This window comes from Hydra viridissima, unplaced genomic scaffold, assembly GCF_058129835.1.
Source record: "Hydra viridissima isolate aposymbiotic clone 2 unplaced genomic scaffold, HvirCarnegie_v1 scaffold_1, whole genome shotgun sequence".
Classification (NCBI taxonomy): Eukaryota; Metazoa; Cnidaria; class Hydrozoa; order Anthoathecata; family Hydridae; genus Hydra; species Hydra viridissima.
This window is the reverse complement of record NW_028324300.1, coordinates 23,986,700-24,007,519: the sequence shown is the minus strand read 5'-3', so window position 1 is coordinate 24,007,519 and position 20,820 is coordinate 23,986,700. Positions and strand designations below refer to the sequence as shown.

Here is a 20,820-nt window from a genome sequence, read left to right as displayed (position 1 = left end):
CTTTCTGGTCATTAAAGAATTGAAAATCATTAATAGAACCAAAATTTTATGAAATAATGTGTTTTATGGAATAACGTTTGGTCTTAGAGTGTTAGATTCTGTAAACCAAATGAGTTGGAGTTTTGAAAGTAGACCAAGAAATGATATTAAAAATTAAAGAGGATATTCAAAAAGAGAACTGATTTTATCCTGTGAAGATGGACTAAATTTAACTTCATAATGATTGATGAGGAAAGCTTAGATTATTAAAATATTAGATTAGATACTACTTTAGTACAATGTTGTCCTATTTGTCATGTACTATGGCAATTCACTACTACATACTTAGCTTAGGAAAAATTTGACAAATACTGCAAAGAAACTCTCACAAATTCTTCAATTTACAAAGTATTAGAACATGATAGCAAAATCAGAAAGTAGAAATCAGAAAGTAGGGAAGTCAGAAATCAGAAAGTAGGGAAGTCAGCTGAAGAGTTAGGATTCTCAAAAAGCGTAAAAGATTATGCCAGCATTTAAAAAAGTTGATATACATCAAAAGGACTTTTAATGCAGCTTCACTAAAAAAATTAACAAAGTATATAACCAGCTTTATGATACTGTGTTCCAATCTTTTCAGGGAGAAAAAAAAGACTGTAAAATGTGGTAAAAAGTTTTTTCAACTTTTTAAAACATATATATTCACTAACATAAATAAATGTGATCATCTAACTACTGCTCGATAAAAAGGCTTTTTTAAATCATAAATTTAAGCAAATGTCTGACAGTGAGCTTTGTTGCTAACACCCCTAACAAGATTACCCCAGTATTAAGATTTTACTCATTACAGCATAAAGAATTTCCAGATTTTTAGTCTTTTTAAAAATTCAGAATCAAGAATTGAACCAAAAATTAATGGGATAACATCTCTAAGAGTGTTAGTTCTCTATACCACTAATACTAGAGTTTTTTAAGAAAAAACTAAGAATTTAAAATTAAGGAGGAAGTGCAAAAAGAGAACCAATACATATAATGTGAAGATTGATTTAAATTGTGATTGATTGATTACCAGAAACTGCTAAATCTAGACAAAAAATTTGTAACCTTAATTATGAAAACCATCCAGGGAAAACATACATAGAGAAACTTGTTTGACATTTTCATTCAAGCTATGAATACTTCAGACCCACTGATTAGTTTAAACTTATTTGCTAAAATATTAAAAAACAAGAAAACTTCAAGATAGAGTTGAAATTTTGTTAGTGAATTTTCACTAACAACTATGAAATCAAATGAGCTTTTACTATTACCACTATAAATTAAAAGAATGATTTAGAAGAACTATATTTTATTGTTGATTCAGTTGAATTATAAATTATCTTAAACTAGATAAAGATGTAGACAAGAAATGCGCTGACATCAACCCAGTAAGCACACAACGTTGAAATAATGTTGATCGACATTGATCAACGTTATTTCAACGTTGTTTCAACGTCATGTGCTTGCTGGGAATTCAATTGCTTTTGAACTGTATATCATGTATAAGTTTGTTGACATTAGTTTATTATATAAATTTAGTAAAGAAAAAAAAGAATTAACAAATTCTGGGTTTTGTGTTAAGATAATGTGGATTTCTTCAAAGGTGTTTGTTGAATAAACCACTTTTAAAAACATTATGGTTTGTGGATGAAGAGTAACAAAACTCAAAACAATTCTCAAGTGAATTCAAGTATTAATTATTATTATAATTATTTTAACATCAACATAACTGTTACTCAATAACATACCTAGAAATATCATTTTCTAAACCTTCTTGCATTCATGTAAAAAAAAAAAAGAAAGTTCATACCATTTAATGGTTAAAAAATATGAAAAACCATCCTGCCTATTGAGAGCATTTTTATTAAAAAACAAAAATCTAAATTTTAAATAAAAAATCATTTAAACTTAAAAAAATATACATTTTAATTAAGTTTGGAAAATTTAACTTATGCAACATTTAACATTTAGCAGATTGAAACACTTAAAGAATTCCAACTAAATATATATTTTTGAAATTACCATAATAAAACAAACTATTAAGTTAAGATTTCCTCAGTTCTGAGAACTGAGGAAATGCGAGAACGTTGAGAAATTGCATAATAACAAAAAATCTAAAAAACTACCATTTTTTTCTTCGGAAGAAGGCTTCATTAGTATTACTTTCTTACATGTAAATGACATATCTAATAGAAATATTTGTTAAAAGTGACATTTACAAATCTTTTTATTAAAAAAATTTTTTTTTTAAAAAAAATTATTTAAAAACCTCAATATTTTAAGAAAATAATTTTTCAAAAATTTTTTAAAGTTCATTTTTAACTTGTAATTTTCTGAAGAAAGATAAGCAAAAACAATAAGAAACTAACCTAAGAAGGCTATATCTTGTAAAACATCATTCCTTCTCATAACTTTCAGAGAATTCTGAATGCAAGTTCTGTAATCATTTGGATGTTGTTGATAAAGTGTTCGTAAAAAAAACTCAATTTTAGACTTATCTTTTGTCAAACCATCGTGACCTTTTTGATCAATATCCACATCATGATCTATTTGATCAACAACAGCAGCCACATCATTAAAACCAGTGCAAAATGCAAATACTTTCCATTCTGATGCCATCTTATTTTTTAAAATAATCACTAATTTTGCATCCATTCCTAAATAAAAAATATTTATTGTCTACTATGTTATAAACAATTCAATCAACAAACATTCATTGAAATGTGTTTCATTATCACTTTTAGTACAAACTACAAAATACAGAGGTTTAACTGATACAATAAATCATTGAGTCACAGCTCTCATCAGCATGAACTACTTGAAAATGAAATAAGTGCCCAACAACTTATGTTCTTTAAACTTTATTCAAATGAATTAAAACAAAAAAACTGATACAAATACTTTCTCCTGAACCAACCTTATTGTGAATAAGATGCAAATATGAGGATGAATGAAACTGAATGCAACAGCACTTACATTTGGTGACATAAAGAAACATAAATTTTGAAACATATGGCCTATGGGAATTCTATAGGACTCTATAGAATTTCTATTAAATCTCTGCTAATTTCTATAGAAATTCCTATAGAATTTTTTTTTTTACATATATTAATATAAAAAAAAAGTTTTATAACAAATTCTATAGAAATTAATAGACATTCTATAGAAGTTCTACAGAATTTCTATAGAATTTCTATGGGCCATATGTTTCAAAAGTTCATAGAAGTTCTATAGAACTTTTTGTCCTGGGACCACCACATAAAAGTGACAAATGAGATTGAGAATAAATCTTTTATAGATAATATCTTAAAAAACAAACCTGCCAAATTTTTTTAGAGAAAAAGTGTAAAACTAATCTTTAGAGGATTTTGATAAGAATATTCAAACATTTCTTTTTGTTATTTAAACATTTTTATTTGTTACTTTAAGTTATTCAAATATTTTTCAAATAATTTTCAAACAACTGAACTTTTCTACAAAATCTTTTATAAACAACTTCCATAAATTCTTTATAAAATATTTCTTAATTTAAAACATTTTGTAGGTAAAAAAATATAATAAAATTATTTGAAAAAAATACAAAATAGTGAAAGTAGAAAATCTAAAACAAATAAATATAAAAATATAAATAAAACTTTTATGATTCAAAGAAATTTACTAGCAATTTGTTGGGGTCAGTAACATGTAAATTATTATCAGTTTCTTAAAGATCAACAGTTTAGCAGGTTTGCAATAAACCATGTTTGCTGTAAACTATGCTTGCAGATTTGACATTATCACCTAATTGTAACTAGTTACAATAACAATTACGCATGTCTCAATGTTACAAACTGTAATGGGGTAACATTGACATTTCAGGAGATTGAATAAATGAATGAAAATTCCAGTAAAATTCACTCAACTTCAGTAATACTATATTGAAATAAAATAGATTTTATGGACTTTTATCATAGTTTATAATTTTTTACTTACACTAGGCAAATTCAAAAGAAAGCGAGGGTTAAAAATGCTTCTTCAAAGACTATAGAGTTGTTTAATTATTAACAAAATCTATTTTAAAAATTCAATAATTTAGGAAAAACAACATTTCAAAAGAAAGTTTTCAATAAAATTTTCTCCAACTTGTAATTATCTAAAGAAAGACTAAAACTAAAAGTAACTCACCTAAGAAATCTATACCATGTAAAACATCATTCCTTCTCATAACTTTCAAAGAATTCTGAATGCAAGTTCTGTAATCATTTGGATGTTGTTCATAAAGTTTCTTTAAGAAATATTCAATTTTAGACTTTTCTTTTATCAAATCATCTTGACCTTTTTGATCAATATCCAAATCATTATCAATTTGGTCAACAACAGCAGCCACATTATTAAAACCAGTGCAAAATGCAAATATTTTCCATTCTGATGCCACCTTATCTTTTAAAATATTCACTACTTTTGTATCCATTACTAAATAAAAATTATTTATGTTCCACTATGTTATAAATAATTCAATCAACAAACATATACATTCTAATGTGTTTCATTATCACTTTTAGTACAGACTACAAAGTACAGAGGTTTAACTGACAAAATAAATCATTGAGCCACAGCTCTCATCAGCATGAACAACTTCAAAAAGGAATAAGTGGCCAACAACTTATGCTTTTTAACTTTATTTAAATGAATTGAAACAAAAAAACTGATATAAATATTTTCTCCTGTACCAACCTAATTGTGAATAAGAAGCAAATATGAGGTTGAATGAAACTGAATGTAACAGCACTTACATTTGGTGACATAAAAATGTAAAACTCTTGATAACTTCTTGCAAATGTAAGAAACAAGTAGAATAATGTTAATTGAAGAAAACTTATATGAATGAAGTTTTCGTGAAAAATTCACCAGTTTCTACCTAAATTTTTTTTTCAGTAAAATACCAGCATATATAAATGTAAATTAAATTTACACCAGGTAATAGGCTAACCACAAGAGAATAACAAGGAGTTACAACCCTTTGTTTAAAATACAAGAACAACATAATGCATTGATAAATAATAGCAAGTGTTCAATCAATCAAACTTCTCTTTAATCAATAAATGTGTCAAAAGAATATTCTAAGATTTAAAATGTTTAATGTACAATAATAATCAACAAAAAAAATCTGAAAACTTAGTAAGTTCAAATCTTGTAATGGACCAGGAAAGAAATGATACTAATAGTTATTACATCTAGAGTATACACTGAAGAGAAAGAGCAATCATCACATAAAGTGACAAATGAGATTAAGAATGAAACTTTTATAGACAATATCTTAAAAAACAGATCTGCCAAACTTTTTTTGAGAAAAAGTGCAAAACTCGTCTTTATAGTATTCATATTTTGATAAAAATATTCAAACATTTCTTTTTGTTATTTAAACATTTTTATTTGTCATTTTAAGTTATTCAAATATTTTTCAAACAATTTTCAAGCAACTGAACTTTTCAACAAAATCTTTTTTAAGCTCATTTGTAAGCAATAAGCAACAACTTGTAAGCAACAATTAATGAGAAAAGCAGGCACTTTATTTTTAGAAAAAAAGGAATTAGAAATACCAGCCTTACTTTGAACTTAATAAAAAAAACGCTCTGTTCAACTGTTCTGTTTATAATTTATAAAAGTTAAAAATAATTTCTAAACTTCATATTTTAGTAATTTACAACCAATAGGCTTTTTTTTTAAAAAAAAAACTTGTATTCATGTGAAAAAATAAAAAACATGAAGCATTCTGCTTGTTTTGAGCATTTTTATAATTAAAAAAGGTTCAACATTTAGTTTTCTACTTCATTTTGTTTGGTTTTAAATTTCTAACCAGTATTTCAGCTGGCAACTGAAAAGAAGCTTGTGGTTTCAAAATATTTATTATCAGGTCCAGGATAAACAAATTTAAAATAAAAAAAAGCTGAAATAATTGGAGGGGTTTCCTTTTCATAATATTTTATTGTTTGAAAAGCAAGATTTGAAATTTATTTAAATTGTTTGATCTAAATTCAGCGAGTATGTATCCTCACATTCAGTGATTAAAAGATTGAAGACTAAAACACTGAACATACATTGCCACGCAATATTATTAACTATAAAGAGTATTGACTATAAAACAGAAAAGTTTTGCTGAACAAAAAATCATTGATTGCAACTTAATCGATAGAAACAAGTAGAAAATGTTGAATACTTTGAAAATATAGATACATAAGATGTAAGTTTTTTTATTTGAAGAAAAAAAAAATTGTTTTAAATAAAGATTGTGCATAAAATCAAATGTTTTCAGATTTCGTTTTTGAGAAAAAAGTATAGTAAATAAACGAAGAGTCAAAGGCTAACTCATGAGTAAAATTAGTGATATATCAACTCAAACATTTTAGCCAACCTTACCATATAGTGATATATCAAACATTTTGTCCTGGTTTGGCAGCCATAATATCACTGTTCTTTTTTATTTTAAACACAAAAGTACCTTTCTATAAATTAAGCTTATGATAAACATTCCAAGAAAAACTTTTTCTTGAATATTTTATGGTTATATATTTTTTTATATTTCAAAAGATATGTTTTTAAAAACAGAAGCATAGCAGAGGAAATTTATATCAAAAGCATGGTAGCGGAATAAGTAAAGTTTTGCATTTTTAAATTTCCATTTTATCTTTTCTTTAATACCCCTCCCCCTCCCCCTTCATTCCTATTTAAATAGTCTTTAAGATTATCCACTGAACTTGCTATTTTCATTCTCTTTATCTTGGTTGCTTGATTAAGGACAAATAGATATTAGTTCAAACAGGTAAAAGATTTCAAATATATTGGCACAGTTGATGTGAAACTAATAGTTTTAGCAAATAGATCATTCTGTTGGAAACTCTTTTTCCAGCAGTTTGAAGAATCTTAAAGTATACTAATTTTCATTAGTTACCAAGTTGATAGTCAAACAATATCGTCACAATGAGACGCATTCTAAAAATTCAAAGGATGGTAATTGTTAGTTTTTCTTGGTTGCAGCTCTAAATTTAACACTTATAAAGGAAATACTTTTGCTTTCAAGCTGATTTTCCGTTTTGTGCTATTCTTCTTATTAAGAGATTAAAAAACAAGTACAACTTGATGTGACAAGAAGTTTAACAAAGAAAATGTCTTCTAATGCACAACTGTTTGTGATGAGTAAATAATAAAAACACAGCATAAGTCTTTTGCTCCAATGGTATCTTTGGATTTCATCTTAAATCACAAACACTTACTTCTCTGTCAATTAAGACAATACAGAAGTCTTTTGCCAAATTTTCTTTTTGTTGTCTTTGGTTTCTTGCCTGACATTTTGCTGTGTAGAAATGAGCTGTTAACTTGTTTATTGCCTTGGTCAACATTACTTTGCATTCTTCAATTGTTGGTTTCTGATTGATCAACACTTTGCAGTTTGTAGTCTGTCACTGATTAATTGACATCTCCATACCATCATTATTGTCAATTATTTGTCCCTGGACAATTAGAACATTTATGAACCATGCACTTGTTAATTATAGCATCACAAACAATTTCTTTATCAGATATTTATAGATATATTTTGATTGTATAGAATTGGTTAAGAATATTGTACTTTGATGTTGGGTACATACACAAACAACATGAGTTTCTGATGCTCCAACAGTTATACACCATTTCAGTCTTAAGCTACAGAGTTTGGAAAACCCAACAACCTCTTGAGAATATTTAGTTTTAAAAGAAAATAATCAGTTCTTTAAGATAACATAAAATCAGACAATTTTGCATGTGTTGGTTACTACCAATACTTACATAATCTTTTTGAAGAGGCATTTGCCTCATAAATTTATCATCATTTAATGTTATTTCAGAAAATGTTTTTCCTTTCTTGGTGTTTGGAACTGCATGTTTTGAAAAAAAATTCGTGTTTCCTTAAGATGTGTGTTTTATGAATTTTGTATTCTGTGAAATCTTTATACTTCAAAACTGTTTTTCTAACTTTACTTTTAACTTATTTTAAGTTTATTTTTGGACATCTTTTAACCTATTTACATCATAATGAATTAAAACCAACACAAAAAGAATTAGAATTTCCCTAAAGAAAATGGTTCAAACTCTGTTAAATAGAGCTCCTATTGGGCTGCAGCTCTTTGCTGAGTCTGTAGAAAACTGTGCTATAGTATCAGTGCAAAAGGATGGACTGATAGCACAATTTTAATGCACTGACTGATACATTTTGCAGTTGTTATCAATTCATCTAAAAACTATCCTCGTTTACTTTTGCTTGCTATTCATCATAGCCATAAGACACTTGAGGTGGTTAATATTGCTTGTGAGAATGACACAAGGTTTATCACATCTCCACACTGTATCATAAACTTCAGCCACCAGACCTTACTTTTTTTAAATCTCTTAAAAATAATTATTACAAGACAGGAAACTGGATGCTTAACAATCCAGGATGCAAAATATCTTTTTTTGAAGAAGTAATTATACTTAAAACTAAAGAATTGATACTTAAGCTAAAATTCTAAGCTTGTTTCCAAGTTTAAAAAAACCACAAAAAATTATAAAAATATTTTTTGAAAAAGATTATTTGAATCCCTACACCTATAAAACATGGATGAGCAGATTTAAAAAAGAACCAAAATAACACTTAACACTTGGATGCCGCAAACCAATAGATTAAAACAATAAGTGTATAATGGTGCAAAGTATTTGTATTTAAAATCTTTTAATGAAAAATACAAATAATTTACACCATTACACACTAATTGTTTTTAGTTTACTTATCAATAAGAGTATATAATATTTTAACAGAACTGATAAACCAAAAAATCAAAATACTGCATTTCCTATGTATGAAAATTAAAAGAGAAATTTAAAGAAGCACTTAATAGAAAAATAATTTATACCAGATATTTAAAGAAAAAATATAAATTAGAAATTTCAAGTGAAATTCAAAGGAGATTAATTATTTAATTTAAATTACAAATTTAAATTTCAAATTTGATTTAGAAACATAAACTTGGAAGAAAAAATATGTTTAATTGTGTAATTTTTAAATCCACATGCTATTATTGTTGCTTCTGCCATTTTAATGATTTTATTATAATATATCACATGATCACATAATTGGATAAAAGGATAATGCTCTCTTTCAAGAGCATTATCATCAAGATTCAAAAGAAGCAATTAAAACACTTAAAAAGTATAACCTATAGCACAAGAACATGCCCCTAATTGATAATATATCTTGCCTGCAATAATAAGAGCTAACTTGGAGGCTATGCTGTATTAGGATAATCTTTAAAATTACAATAAAATTATAAAAAACTAAAAACAAAATTTCATTAAAACAATAAATTTAGCCAAAAAGGAAGTCTTAACTCATTAAAATTTGTTATCTATTTAAAAAAAAATCAACTTTCTGTATTAAAAAAATTATTATTATCATTAACTATTTACAAGAGTTTTTTAAAAATAGACCAAGACTTTTGGTGTTGCTTAACATTGAAGATACCTCTTAATAGAATGCTTTTTTATAACCTTTGTTTTCATTGAAATCTGATAGATCTTGAGTGAGAGTTTAATCTCTACTGTTTTTAGAGAACAAAAATTAAGCAGAAAATAGTTTTAATATTATTTAATAAATCTTTAAATAAAAGATTTTTTAAATAATATTAAAATTATTTTCTGCTTAACTTTTTATTATTTTTTGTAAAAACCAAGTATAGTTTAACTGAAACTATGATTGACATTTCAAAATTTAAAAGCATTACCAATGGCTACAATACATTTAATGCATAAAATATAGATAAATGCACCTGTCTTATCTATATCAGTTGATCCAGCAGGTTGAGGTAGTAAAGCTGGTGGTGATGTTGGTAGAGGTGGTGTTATAGTTGGTAAAGCTGGTATAGGTGATTTTGTTTCTTCTTTGATAACTTCTACATAATTGGCTGGAAATAATCCTACTTTTCCATTTAATCTACCTTTCCACCATCCTTTATTACTATCTTCTAAAATTTCTACAATTTCTCCAACTTTCAGTGCTAATTCATCATCTTGCTGAGGATCAAACTCAAATGCAACTCTTGCTTTTTTTACAGTGATGGCTATTTTTGCATTAGTTGGTGTTGATGGTTGAGGGGGCGAAATTGTATCTTTTATAACTTCAACACAGTTTTTAGGAAAGACTCCACGTTTCCCATTTATTTCACCCTCCCACCACCAACCAACTTGTTGATAAATATTATTTATAACTTGACCAACCACTAGGGTGAGTTCATTTGGTTCTTCAGCTTCATATTTAAAAAGCACTTTAGCGGAAACTAAAATAAGAAAAAATTATCCAAAAACTCTATAAAAAAGTTAACAAAAAATTCTAAATGATATATTAAATGCTCGGCATATACACTTTTTTCTCCTTAAAATTATTTCTATTCACAAATGTGTTATGCCATAAAAGAAATAGTTAAACTTATTTTAATCATTAAGTAGTATAGTATTAATTTATTTATTACTTAATAATTAATTAAATTATTACTATTGAATAATTGTTTAATGTAGATTAAACATCATTTTTAAAAAAATATTATTTTTTCTGCATCTACGTAACTAAATTAAAATCAAATTTATTTTCAATTATGATTCAAATTACATATCAAATTTCAATTATGAATAGATTTAATTTAGCAATTTTTGATTAAATAGAAAGTATATCTTTATATGAATCACTTTAATAATAAATTAAATAAATTTGAAGCAAAAATATATACTTTTATGATCCACTCTAACAAAAAAAAATTAACTTTTTGAAAATCTGCTTGTTTTATTCTAAATAATTGTCTTAAAATATTTTTGGCAGCAGAGTTAAAGTTAAACTATTTATAATTAAGTCAGGAAATCAATAAAAATTTATAAAGATTTTTTCACAGAAAGTGGGGGCCACAAGTGAGAGAAAAGGATAAGTATAATACTTCTATAAAAATCCATACAGGGTTTTACCAGTCAAATTAAATATCTGTTACAAAACAAAAGTTTGAGGAAACTTCCTTTGATAAAGTATGGAAAAATCTATGTCAAATCATCCAGACTATGACACCATTTTATCCTCAAATCAATTGATCTTTACATTGTTTGTAGCTCATAAAAAACGTTGCAAAAATTGTAATACAAAAATGTATTGGTTATTGAGATATTGGCAATTTTGATGATTCAGCATTTTAGCAATGGCAGAATGAGCCACAGCAATTTTGACTTTTAATATCTTTAAAATGTTTTAGATGAACTTCCTAAAATTTGGTTTTCCTGCAGACCAAAGGAATCAAAAATGACACTCTAAAGGCTTTGTGTACATTAGAAATGTTTTATTTATCCAATTTTGTTAAAAAATATTGATGAAAAGTATGGATTTTTAGAACAAAAATGAAAGAACTTGTATAAATTTATTTCATTTTGGGACTACTCAAAAAAAAAAGGACCTTTGTTCTTGCTTTTTCTGATTTATGGATGATCAAAATGATCCTTCAAATATCATTAGTGGAACTTTAATTACATAAATTTCAAGATGAAACACCTTAATATGTCATGCAAAGACAAGTTTTAATTTTGAATTTCTTCATACTTTATTAGTTGGCAATTTTCTTAGTTACGATCTTCAATATTAAAAAACAACAAAAGCATGCTTTAAAAAAAATAACATAATACATTTTATCTATTTTCCTTAAAAAGCATTAACAATTATAGGTAAGTTATTTTAAACTGAAAAATCTCTCTCCATTCAATAACACAAAACTGGACTTTCAAGGAAGCAGTTTTTAATTAAATTTAAAGATGTTATGTGAGTGAATCAAGTAGAAATATTGTAGTGAGCAGATTTGAAAGAAGAATAAATTTCAATAATCATGAACAATGCTATAGCAAGTATTTTGAGAGAAAAATAACAATGGTAATGGTTTTTGACAGAAAAATAACATTGGTTATTAGTTTATTGATACCTATTAGACTCAGTGAGAGAAATGAAAGCTAGTATAGTAACTTTTTAATTACTACAACTATTTATTTTGATTTAATTTTCAGGCAATTAAAAGATTTTGATTTGGAACAACTGATACAAGAAAAACATGAGTAGTCCCAGGTCAACAAAAATAATTATCTAGGCAGATTTAGACAGTTTAATGTATGTATGACTCTTACCATCAAAAGGTGCAACTAACAATAGAATCTAACTAGAAACTAGAGTTAAAAATTGAAGGGTCTTAGTATCTTGTTAGAGCTACAAAAAGTTAATGAAGAACAAGGTATTCTATCATCACCAGGAATAAAACTTGCAAACCCTGTTTCAATAAAAACAGTAGAAATACAAATTGACTTCTATCTAAGCAATGAGTTTTCACAAATCAAGTTCAAACTAAAACCATTTTTGAAAATGATATTGAAAGTGTTTTCTAAATGTTTTAATTGTATTCTGACTGTTCTGGAGAGCACTTAAGAGATTAAAAAACAAATAGAGATTAACCATTGGTCAAGAAATTTTATATTTGTTTAGTATGCTGTAAATAGATTCGAGTTTTTTGAGAGAAATACAATTAATGATATTGATTTTTAAAATTACTAAAAAAATAATTGAGGAAAAAAGACTAAGATTTTTTCCTTTTTTTTTCTTGCAGTTAGTCTCTTGTAAGTTAGGATTTTTCTATTCATATGATTGTAGTGTTTGTGCTATTTATAATTTGTAAAGAACATGCCGATCTCTGCTGTGATATTTTTGCCATGCTTGCAGATCTGAATTGCACTTAATTGCAACTAGTTAAAATTACACTTAGGAATGTCTCAAACAGTACTGGGGTAACATAGACACATCAAGAGATTGAATAAATGAGTAAAAATTCCAGTAAAATTCACTCAACTTCAGTAATATTATATTGAAATAAAAAAGATTTTATGGACTTTTATCATAATTAATAATTTTGTACTTACACTAGGCAAATTCAAAAGAAAGTGAGGGCTAAAAATGCTTCTTCAAAAACTTGTTTAATTAATTATTAACAGAAACTATTTTAAAAATTCAATAATTTAGGAAAAACAACTTTTCAAAAGAAAGTTTTCTATAAATTCTTCTCCAACTTGTAATTATTTGAAGAAAGACAAAAACTACAAGTAACTCACCTAAGAAATCTATACCATGTAAAACATCATTCCTTCTCATAACTTTCAAAGAATTCTGAATGCAAGTTCTGTAATCATTTGGATGTTGTTCATAAAGTTTCTTTAAGAAATATTCAATTTTAGACTTTTCTTTTATCAAATCATCTTGACCTTTCTGAATAATATCTAAATCATGATCAATTTGGTCAACAACAGCAGCCACATCATTAAAACCAGTACAAAATGCAAATATTTTCCATTCTGATGCCACCTTATCTTTTAAAATATTCACTACTTTTGCATTCATTCCTAAATAAAAGTTATTTATTGACTAAAATCTTATAAATAATTCAATCAACAAACATATACATTCTAATGTGTTTCATTATCACTTTTAGTACAGACTACAAAATACAGAGGTTAAGCTGACACAATAAATGATTGAGTCACAGCTCTCATCAGCATGAGCTACTTGAAAATGAAATAAGTGGCCAACAACTTATGCTCTCTAACGTTATTTAAATGAATTGAAACAAAAAAACTGATATAAACATTTTCTCCTATACCAACCTAATTGTGAATAAGATGCAAATATGAGGGTGAATGAAACTGAATGCAACAGCACTTACATTTGGTGACATCAAAATGTAAAATTCTTAATAACTTCTTACAAAAATAAGAAACAAGTCGAATAATGTTAATTGAAAAAAAGTTATATGAATAAAGTTTCCATGAAAAATTTACCAGTTTCTACCTAAATGTTTTTTTCAGTAAAATACCAGCATATATAAATGTAAATTAAATTTACACCAGGTAATATGCTAACCACAAGAGAATGACAAGGAGTAACAACCCTTTGTTGAAAAAACAAGAACATAATAAGTAGCAAGTATTCAATCAAACCATCCTTCTCTTTAATCAATAAACTAAGTTTCTTTGAAAATGAGTCAACATATGCTTTGTCTATTAGTTGTTTTAACTGATGTGTTACCCATTAAACCTAGTGTGTCAAAAGAATACTCTTAGATTTATAATGTTTAATGTACAATAATACTCAATAAAAAAAATCTGAAAACTTAGTAAGTTCAAATCTTGACTCTGGACCAGGAAAGAAATGAAACTGATAGTTATTATATCTAGAGTTTACACTGAAGAGAAAGAGTAACTGCCACATAAAGTGACACCTGAGATTGAGAATAAACATTTTATTGACAATATAAAAAACAAACCTGCCCAACATTTTTTGTGGAAAAATGTAAAATTGATCTTTACAGTATTTTGATGAGAACATTCAAACATTTCTTTTTGTTATTCAAACATTTTTATTTGTTATTTTAAGTTATTCATATATTTTTCAAAGAATTTTTAAACAACTGAACTTGTCTACAAAATCTTTTTATGCTCACTTGTTAGCAATGAGCAAAAATTTGTAAGCAACGATTAAGGAGAAGAGCAAGCACTTTATTTTAAGAAAAAAAGGAAAAATAAATGCTAACTTAACTTTGAACTTTAATAATAATAATAATAATAATAATAATAATAATAATAATAATAATAATAATAATAATAATAATAATAATAATAATAATAATAATAATAATAATAACAATAGTAATAAAAATAATAACAATAGTAATAATAATTATAATAATAATAATAACAATAATAATAACAATAGTAATAATAATAATAATAACAATAGTAATAATAATAACAATAATAATAATAATAATAATAATAATAATAATAATAATAATAATAATAATAATAATAATAATAATAATAATAATAATAATAATAATAATAACAATAATAATAATAACAATAACAATAACAAAAAAAAAAAAAAAAAAAAGCTCTCTTCATTGTAAATAGTTTATAATTTATAAAATATAACTTAGAAATTATTTTCAAACTTCTTATTTTAGTGATTCACAACAACTAGGCTTTTGTTTAACAAAATGTTTCTTGCATTTATGTTAAAGTTCATTATGAACAAAAAACTAAAATTCAAAATTGTTGATTTTGTTGTTATAACACCTTAACAAAAGAAAATATTCAGATTGTAACACTATGATGACCATACTCAAAAATGTGTACCAAGAATTTTTCTGATTTCATCTTAGTTTTATGTGAATTCTTTTAACCTTACTATGGTGATATATTAACTCAAGCATATTAACCAATCTTACTATGTTGATATAATAGCTCAAACATTTTGTTCTGGTTTGGCAGCCATATCACTGCTCTTTTTCATTTTAAACACAATAGTACCTTTCTTTAAACTAAGCTTCTAATAAAAATTTCAATAATGCTTTTTCATGAATGTTTTATGTTTGTATATTTTTTTATACTTTAGAAGATATGTATTTAAAACAGAAGCATAGTAGCAGATTAAATAAAGCTTTGCACTTTTGAATTTTCATTTTGTCCTCCCTTTAATACTCCTCCTCCTTACCCCTTCCTTCAAATTTCATTAGTCTTTAATATTATCCACTATATATGTTATTTTCATTCACTTTCTTTTAGTTGCTTGATTAAGGACAAATGGATATTAGTTCAGAAAGGTAAGGATTTCAAAAATATTGGCACAGTTGATGTGGAACTAGCAGTTTTAGCAAATAAGTCATACTTTTGGAAAGTCTTTCTCCAGCAGTTTGAAGAATCTTAAACTATACTAATTTTCATTAGTTACCAAGTTGATAGTCAAACAATATCATCACAATGAGACATTCTAAAAATTTAAGAGGGTAATTGTCAGCTTTTCTTGATTGCAGTTCTTTTTTTACACTTAAGGAAATATCTTTGTTTTCAAGCTGATTTTGCATTTTGTACTATGCTTCGTATGTCGAACAAATACAACATGATGTAACAAGAAGTTTAACAACAAAAAAAAAAAAGGTCTTCGTTCTTCACAATTGTTTTTTGTGATGAACTTCTTGTCGATTCATGTTGTATTTATTAGCATATCAAAGAGCAACAACAACCCTGAAACCAGGTGATTAGGATTGTTAGCAAATTATTTAGACAAATAATAATTTTAAAAATACACAATTTTTATATATTATCCATTTTTTAATTGTTAATATGAACTAAATTTGAATATTAGAAGCATATTTCTTCTGAAATCAAGATTGATTTATTGACAAACAAAATGAAAAGATAAATAGGGAGAAATAATTTTCAAAATAAATCTTCTTCAAATGTTATTTTATTCCTTCAATAAAATATTCAAAAACCCAGATTTTTATCTGAGGTTTGAAGCATGCTTAGGAAGTAGCTTTGCCCTTTAGAAGTTTAATTTGCTTGTAACTTTGAAAAAAATATATAAGATTGCTGAAACATTCACTTCTGATTTTTAAAATTGAAATATTTGTGAATATGTTAACATAGCCAGTTTATAATATTTGTTTTGTGTAATTAGTTATTGATCAATTCATTTTACTCATTATGGAATTCATTTTGAGAGCTCTGTTACATTATAAACAGAAAAAAAAATTTTTTTTTAATTTGTATTTCCAAACATTAAAAACTTTCCGTAAGTTTATCTGTGATTTTCTATGCGAATTTCTCTTCAACTGAAGAAAAATTTAACTTATGCAACCTCCATTTTTGTTTTGCAATATAAGGAAGTATGTTAACAAACTAAAACTGTTCAAATCAACTTTTTAAAGGAAGATTATATCCCAATATTTTAACATTTAAGTCAGAAACACAAAGAAAACTTTAATTATGTGTTAAACTTGTAATTAAACAGCGTTTTTTTTATAGTTGTTTATGAATTTTAAATGATGAAAAACATTTAATAAAATAACTTTTATTAAATGCTTTTCATCATTTAAAATTCATAAACAACTTAGAAATTTGATCAAAATTTAATGTAAAAATTCAAGTTACAAGTGAGAATTAGGTTGTAAGTTGCTTAATTTTAAATGACAAATTGTTTTGTTAATTTTTTGCCTTCTAAATGCTCAAACTTGAAAAACGTTTAAATGTGCATTAATTAGTAAATAATCACCAAAAAAATGAATCTTAAAGAAACAAATTTAATTAGTTTAAGCCCTGTTTGGTAAAACCTTATCAAATCAGTAACCTTCCAGTCAGCAAAAAGTAATAGTTGATAACTAGATGCCTACCTATTTGACAGCTTATCTCTCTCAAGCAAAGGAATGCAAACAGTGTGAAGCCTCGCAATGTGCCGACAATTTTGATCTTTCCCAAAATTCCTGCGGTCATGTGATACTTAAGTGACAGGCTGGACCGCGCGCACTCGTTTACTTATACCAAAACAGTGATGGTGCTGTGTCTAGGTCATATAAAGGTGAAATCGAAAGCTTTTTCTCTCCAAATATTTTCTCACATAACTTTTCAACTAGATATCTTCCGAAAAATCCTAAGTTGGGAAAATTTTTTGTTATAAACAAGATTGACATGTTATAAAAAAACCTCAAAATAGTAGATTTAAAATGGGGGTTTGACGCCAGTGACCCGAAAGGTCCAATGGCTTTAAGCCTCCATTTTACATCTACTACCTAAAAATCGTATTTGAGTTAGCACATATTAGCCAGTTTCCACGCATGTGAAAACATTAGAGCTAAAAAAAAATGGTTGCTAGCAAGTGAGCAAATTAGAAATACAAAGTTGTTGGGCCCAAAAGAACTATTATGAGTAATTCAAATTGCTCACTGACATCAACCATCATGATAAACCAGTAGTTTTCTACAGTTATATATAGCAATTACTACAGATTCAGTGGTATGGTTCTCATAAGCTTTATATTCATGCAAGCAGCAGGCCTCTTCCTCTATGAGCAAAGATAAGGGTTAATTCTAAATTTCACTCTAATGTTGACTCTTGGTAAGCGCTAATGACATATCACAGCGCGCATATTTGCATACACAAATTGTTTTTTATTTAAGAAATGTGTGCATTTTTTAACATTCATGCACATTTTCGCACCTTATGTCACCCCTTATCACCCCAAAATAAGTGTTGACAGTGTAAGTATATGTGCCCCGCACCCGCGCTTTCTAACTAATAAACCATGAAGAGGGTTTGTTTGTAAAGAGCTAACCATCAGATCGGATTCTCATCAAGAAATGCCTCTTAAGCAGCAGCAGGTTCAAACCAAAGCGTTAGCGTTGGTTTCCTATTTATGAGGTAATGACCATAGGCTCTAGTTGTAACACCATCGGGCAGAAGCCGGTCTTGTTCTGCGCGCAGGCTACAAATTGAAGGCCGTGGCTCTTTAAAACAACCTGTTTTTGCTTAAACTCTTTGCGCTCGAGAATCTGCTTGAACTTATAATGGCGCATATTTTTGACCTTTGCTCGTTGAACTCACTTGGCCTTGAGCTTGGCCAACAATCTTGTTTTCTGTGTTATAATATAGACTATCATTGCGTCTCTGTCTTTGTAGACATCTTCAGTCTCAACATGGAACAACAAGCTGTTGGTATCGGTTGCATCACAAACGATTCTGAGCGCTTGTTGCTTTTATTATTTTTGTTTTGATTTTAATTGCTTTTACTATTTCAGGGATTATAATGATGCACCAAATTACATCAAATGAAAAAAGAAATTTTTTTACTCCATCAAAATACCATCATATAATTAACTAAATTAAATTACTAGTTGGGTCTTTTGGATCAGAAACAGCCTGATTATGTCTCAATAAAGAGTCCATAACCCTTTACCTTGTCACCATATTGAGCTTTAAGATTTTTATACCAGCAGTCATACATCAATTGTTAGAATATATTGAAAACACTCTGGCCAACAAATATTAGCCTGTTCAGTTCGAGTTCCCCGCCTGGTTTTAGATCCGTGGTACGCTAGACCAAAAGTCTAGCGTACCACGGATATGCAACCAGGACCAAAGGTCTAGCGTACCACGGATCTGCAACAAGGCGGCGCATCCTATCAATCTTATAGCTGCAGGCTAAATCAACCCTCATGTGAATGCAAAAATTTCCCATGGTCCTGTCAAGGACCTAGTTGTTTAATAATTTGAACCATTCCTTTTCAAACTTTGCGGTGGCCCTCGTCCGTAGATCAGTATTCAGCTGAATATAAGATGCCCTTATGGCATTTATTGTTGATAAAAAAAACTTTAGCAAATAAGGAAAAAAATAAATCTGTTTTTAACAAAAAAAAAGTTTCTTGACGAAAAGAAGTACAAAATTCATGCAACTAATTGTCAGAAAAATTGAAACATAATCCACAACTTTTATGCTTGAGAAAGACTTGCATCAATCTAAATTAATCAAGAATTTCCTCAGTCAGTTAATCAAGAATTGCCTCAAATTTGCCTCAATTTTTTGTTACACTAAAAATTGTGTCTAAAAATTAAAATCTACTTAGCGATGAATAGCGCCTTGAAAGCTTGTTGAAAATGTTGTGTCGCTCCACATAAGGATTGCTGAGAAATGTTTAGAAAACTAATTTTGATTCTATTTCAATTATACACTGCAACCATTTTCTATAGACGTATGTAAAAATTAGCGGATTTACAGTGTTACAGTGGTATTAAAATTGTTCTAACGGTACTTTTGAATAAGTATACGTAAGAAAACAATGATCCATTATGCATCTGATTATTTATTGTCTTTATTGTATTAAAATAATTAAGTTTTTAATATTCACGTGGCAATTTTCTATAGACGCACTAAAGTTTTTACGAGTTTTGTCGCAAATTTCTTATATTCTGTAGTATTTTTTATTTTTTGAGTCAAAATTAAGTTGAACTTAACCAAATTCCGAAAGGAAAGGTCCTTACCAATATTGAAAAATGTCAAATATTGGCTTATCATCGAGAAAAAGTTCCGAATCGAGAAATTGCTAGAAGATTGAAGAGATCAGATCACGTTATCCGTAATTTCTTGAAAAATCCAACAGATTATGCAATAATCAAGAGGAAACCAAAGAAATTTAAGGTTTCAGGCAGTGAAAAACGTAGAGTTATTCAACTCGCATCAAGTTCATCAAAAAGTTTGAAAAAAATTTAAGTCAGATTTGGGTTTAAATGTTTGGAAGGAGACGATTAGGAAAGTTCTTAAAGACAGCCCACACATTGTAAGATCAAAAATGAATAAAGCACCAAATTTGAAGCCCGTTCACAAACAAAAACGGATGGAATTCGCCCGCGAAAACATGGCACGCGATTGGGAACAAGTAAGAAATTTTAGATTAAATTCTCATGAACACGTAAGATGTCACCCCTGAATAATTTTTGGATATTGGACTTTGAGCTGACCCGAGAGCGCTACCTATCTAGGGTGAAAGTAGACATAGTCCCACACCCAGGAATGTCAATTTTGAAATCAAGTAATGACGTCCGCGGTAATAAATTGGATTTGAAGTCAAAAATCATACTAAAAAAGGACTAGCAGGTGTAACATACAAAAATGCCTAGAAATTTTTTTTGGTAGTTTAGATATTACCCAAAATGGGCATGTATACTACCCATATGTGTGCCAAAATGTGTATAAAATTTCAGGCCAAAATATTGCTTACTTTTGAAATTATGGCAATTCCAGTTTTCAAAAACCTCACTTTTTGCCAATGTCACCATGTAAAGTTACCATCCATTGAGCCACTATCTAAGTTATCCAACAGGCAACACTACACTTTAGCCCTACAGGTTGTGGGCAACAACTTTTGT

At 27.5% G+C, this 20,820-nt stretch overlaps 1 protein-coding gene across 5 annotated transcripts in view; it reads right to left on the bottom strand.

The window, feature by feature from the left end:
- LOC145195458 (NACHT, LRR and PYD domains-containing protein 1 homolog) overlaps window positions 1-17,961 on the bottom strand; it is a 49,940-nt gene extending 31,979 nt beyond the window's left edge. Inside the window, exons 1-7 of one of the 5 annotated variants that reach the window (XR_016449145.1) lie at window positions 17,295-17,961; window positions 13,180-13,467; window positions 9,834-10,340; window positions 4,180-4,467; window positions 2,385-2,672; window positions 2,142-2,201; window positions 1,081-1,187 (exon numbers count right to left, since the gene is read on the bottom strand). Coding sequence is in view for 3 of the 5 variants with exons in the window: in XM_090076598.1 (XP_089932724.1) it covers window positions 2,142-2,201; window positions 2,385-2,672; window positions 4,180-4,467; window positions 9,834-10,340; window positions 13,180-13,467; window positions 17,295-17,394 (1,531 nt within the window). In the remaining 2 variants the exon portion in view is untranslated. Of the gene's footprint in view, window positions 1-1,080; window positions 1,188-2,141; window positions 2,202-2,384; window positions 2,673-4,179; window positions 4,468-9,833; window positions 10,341-13,179; window positions 13,468-17,294 lie in introns of those variants that run through there. The other 4 variants (XM_090076598.1, XM_090076600.1, XM_090076599.1 and 1 more) reach the window with 4 other exon arrangements.
- Between the last annotated feature and the right edge of the window lie 2,859 nt (window positions 17,962-20,820).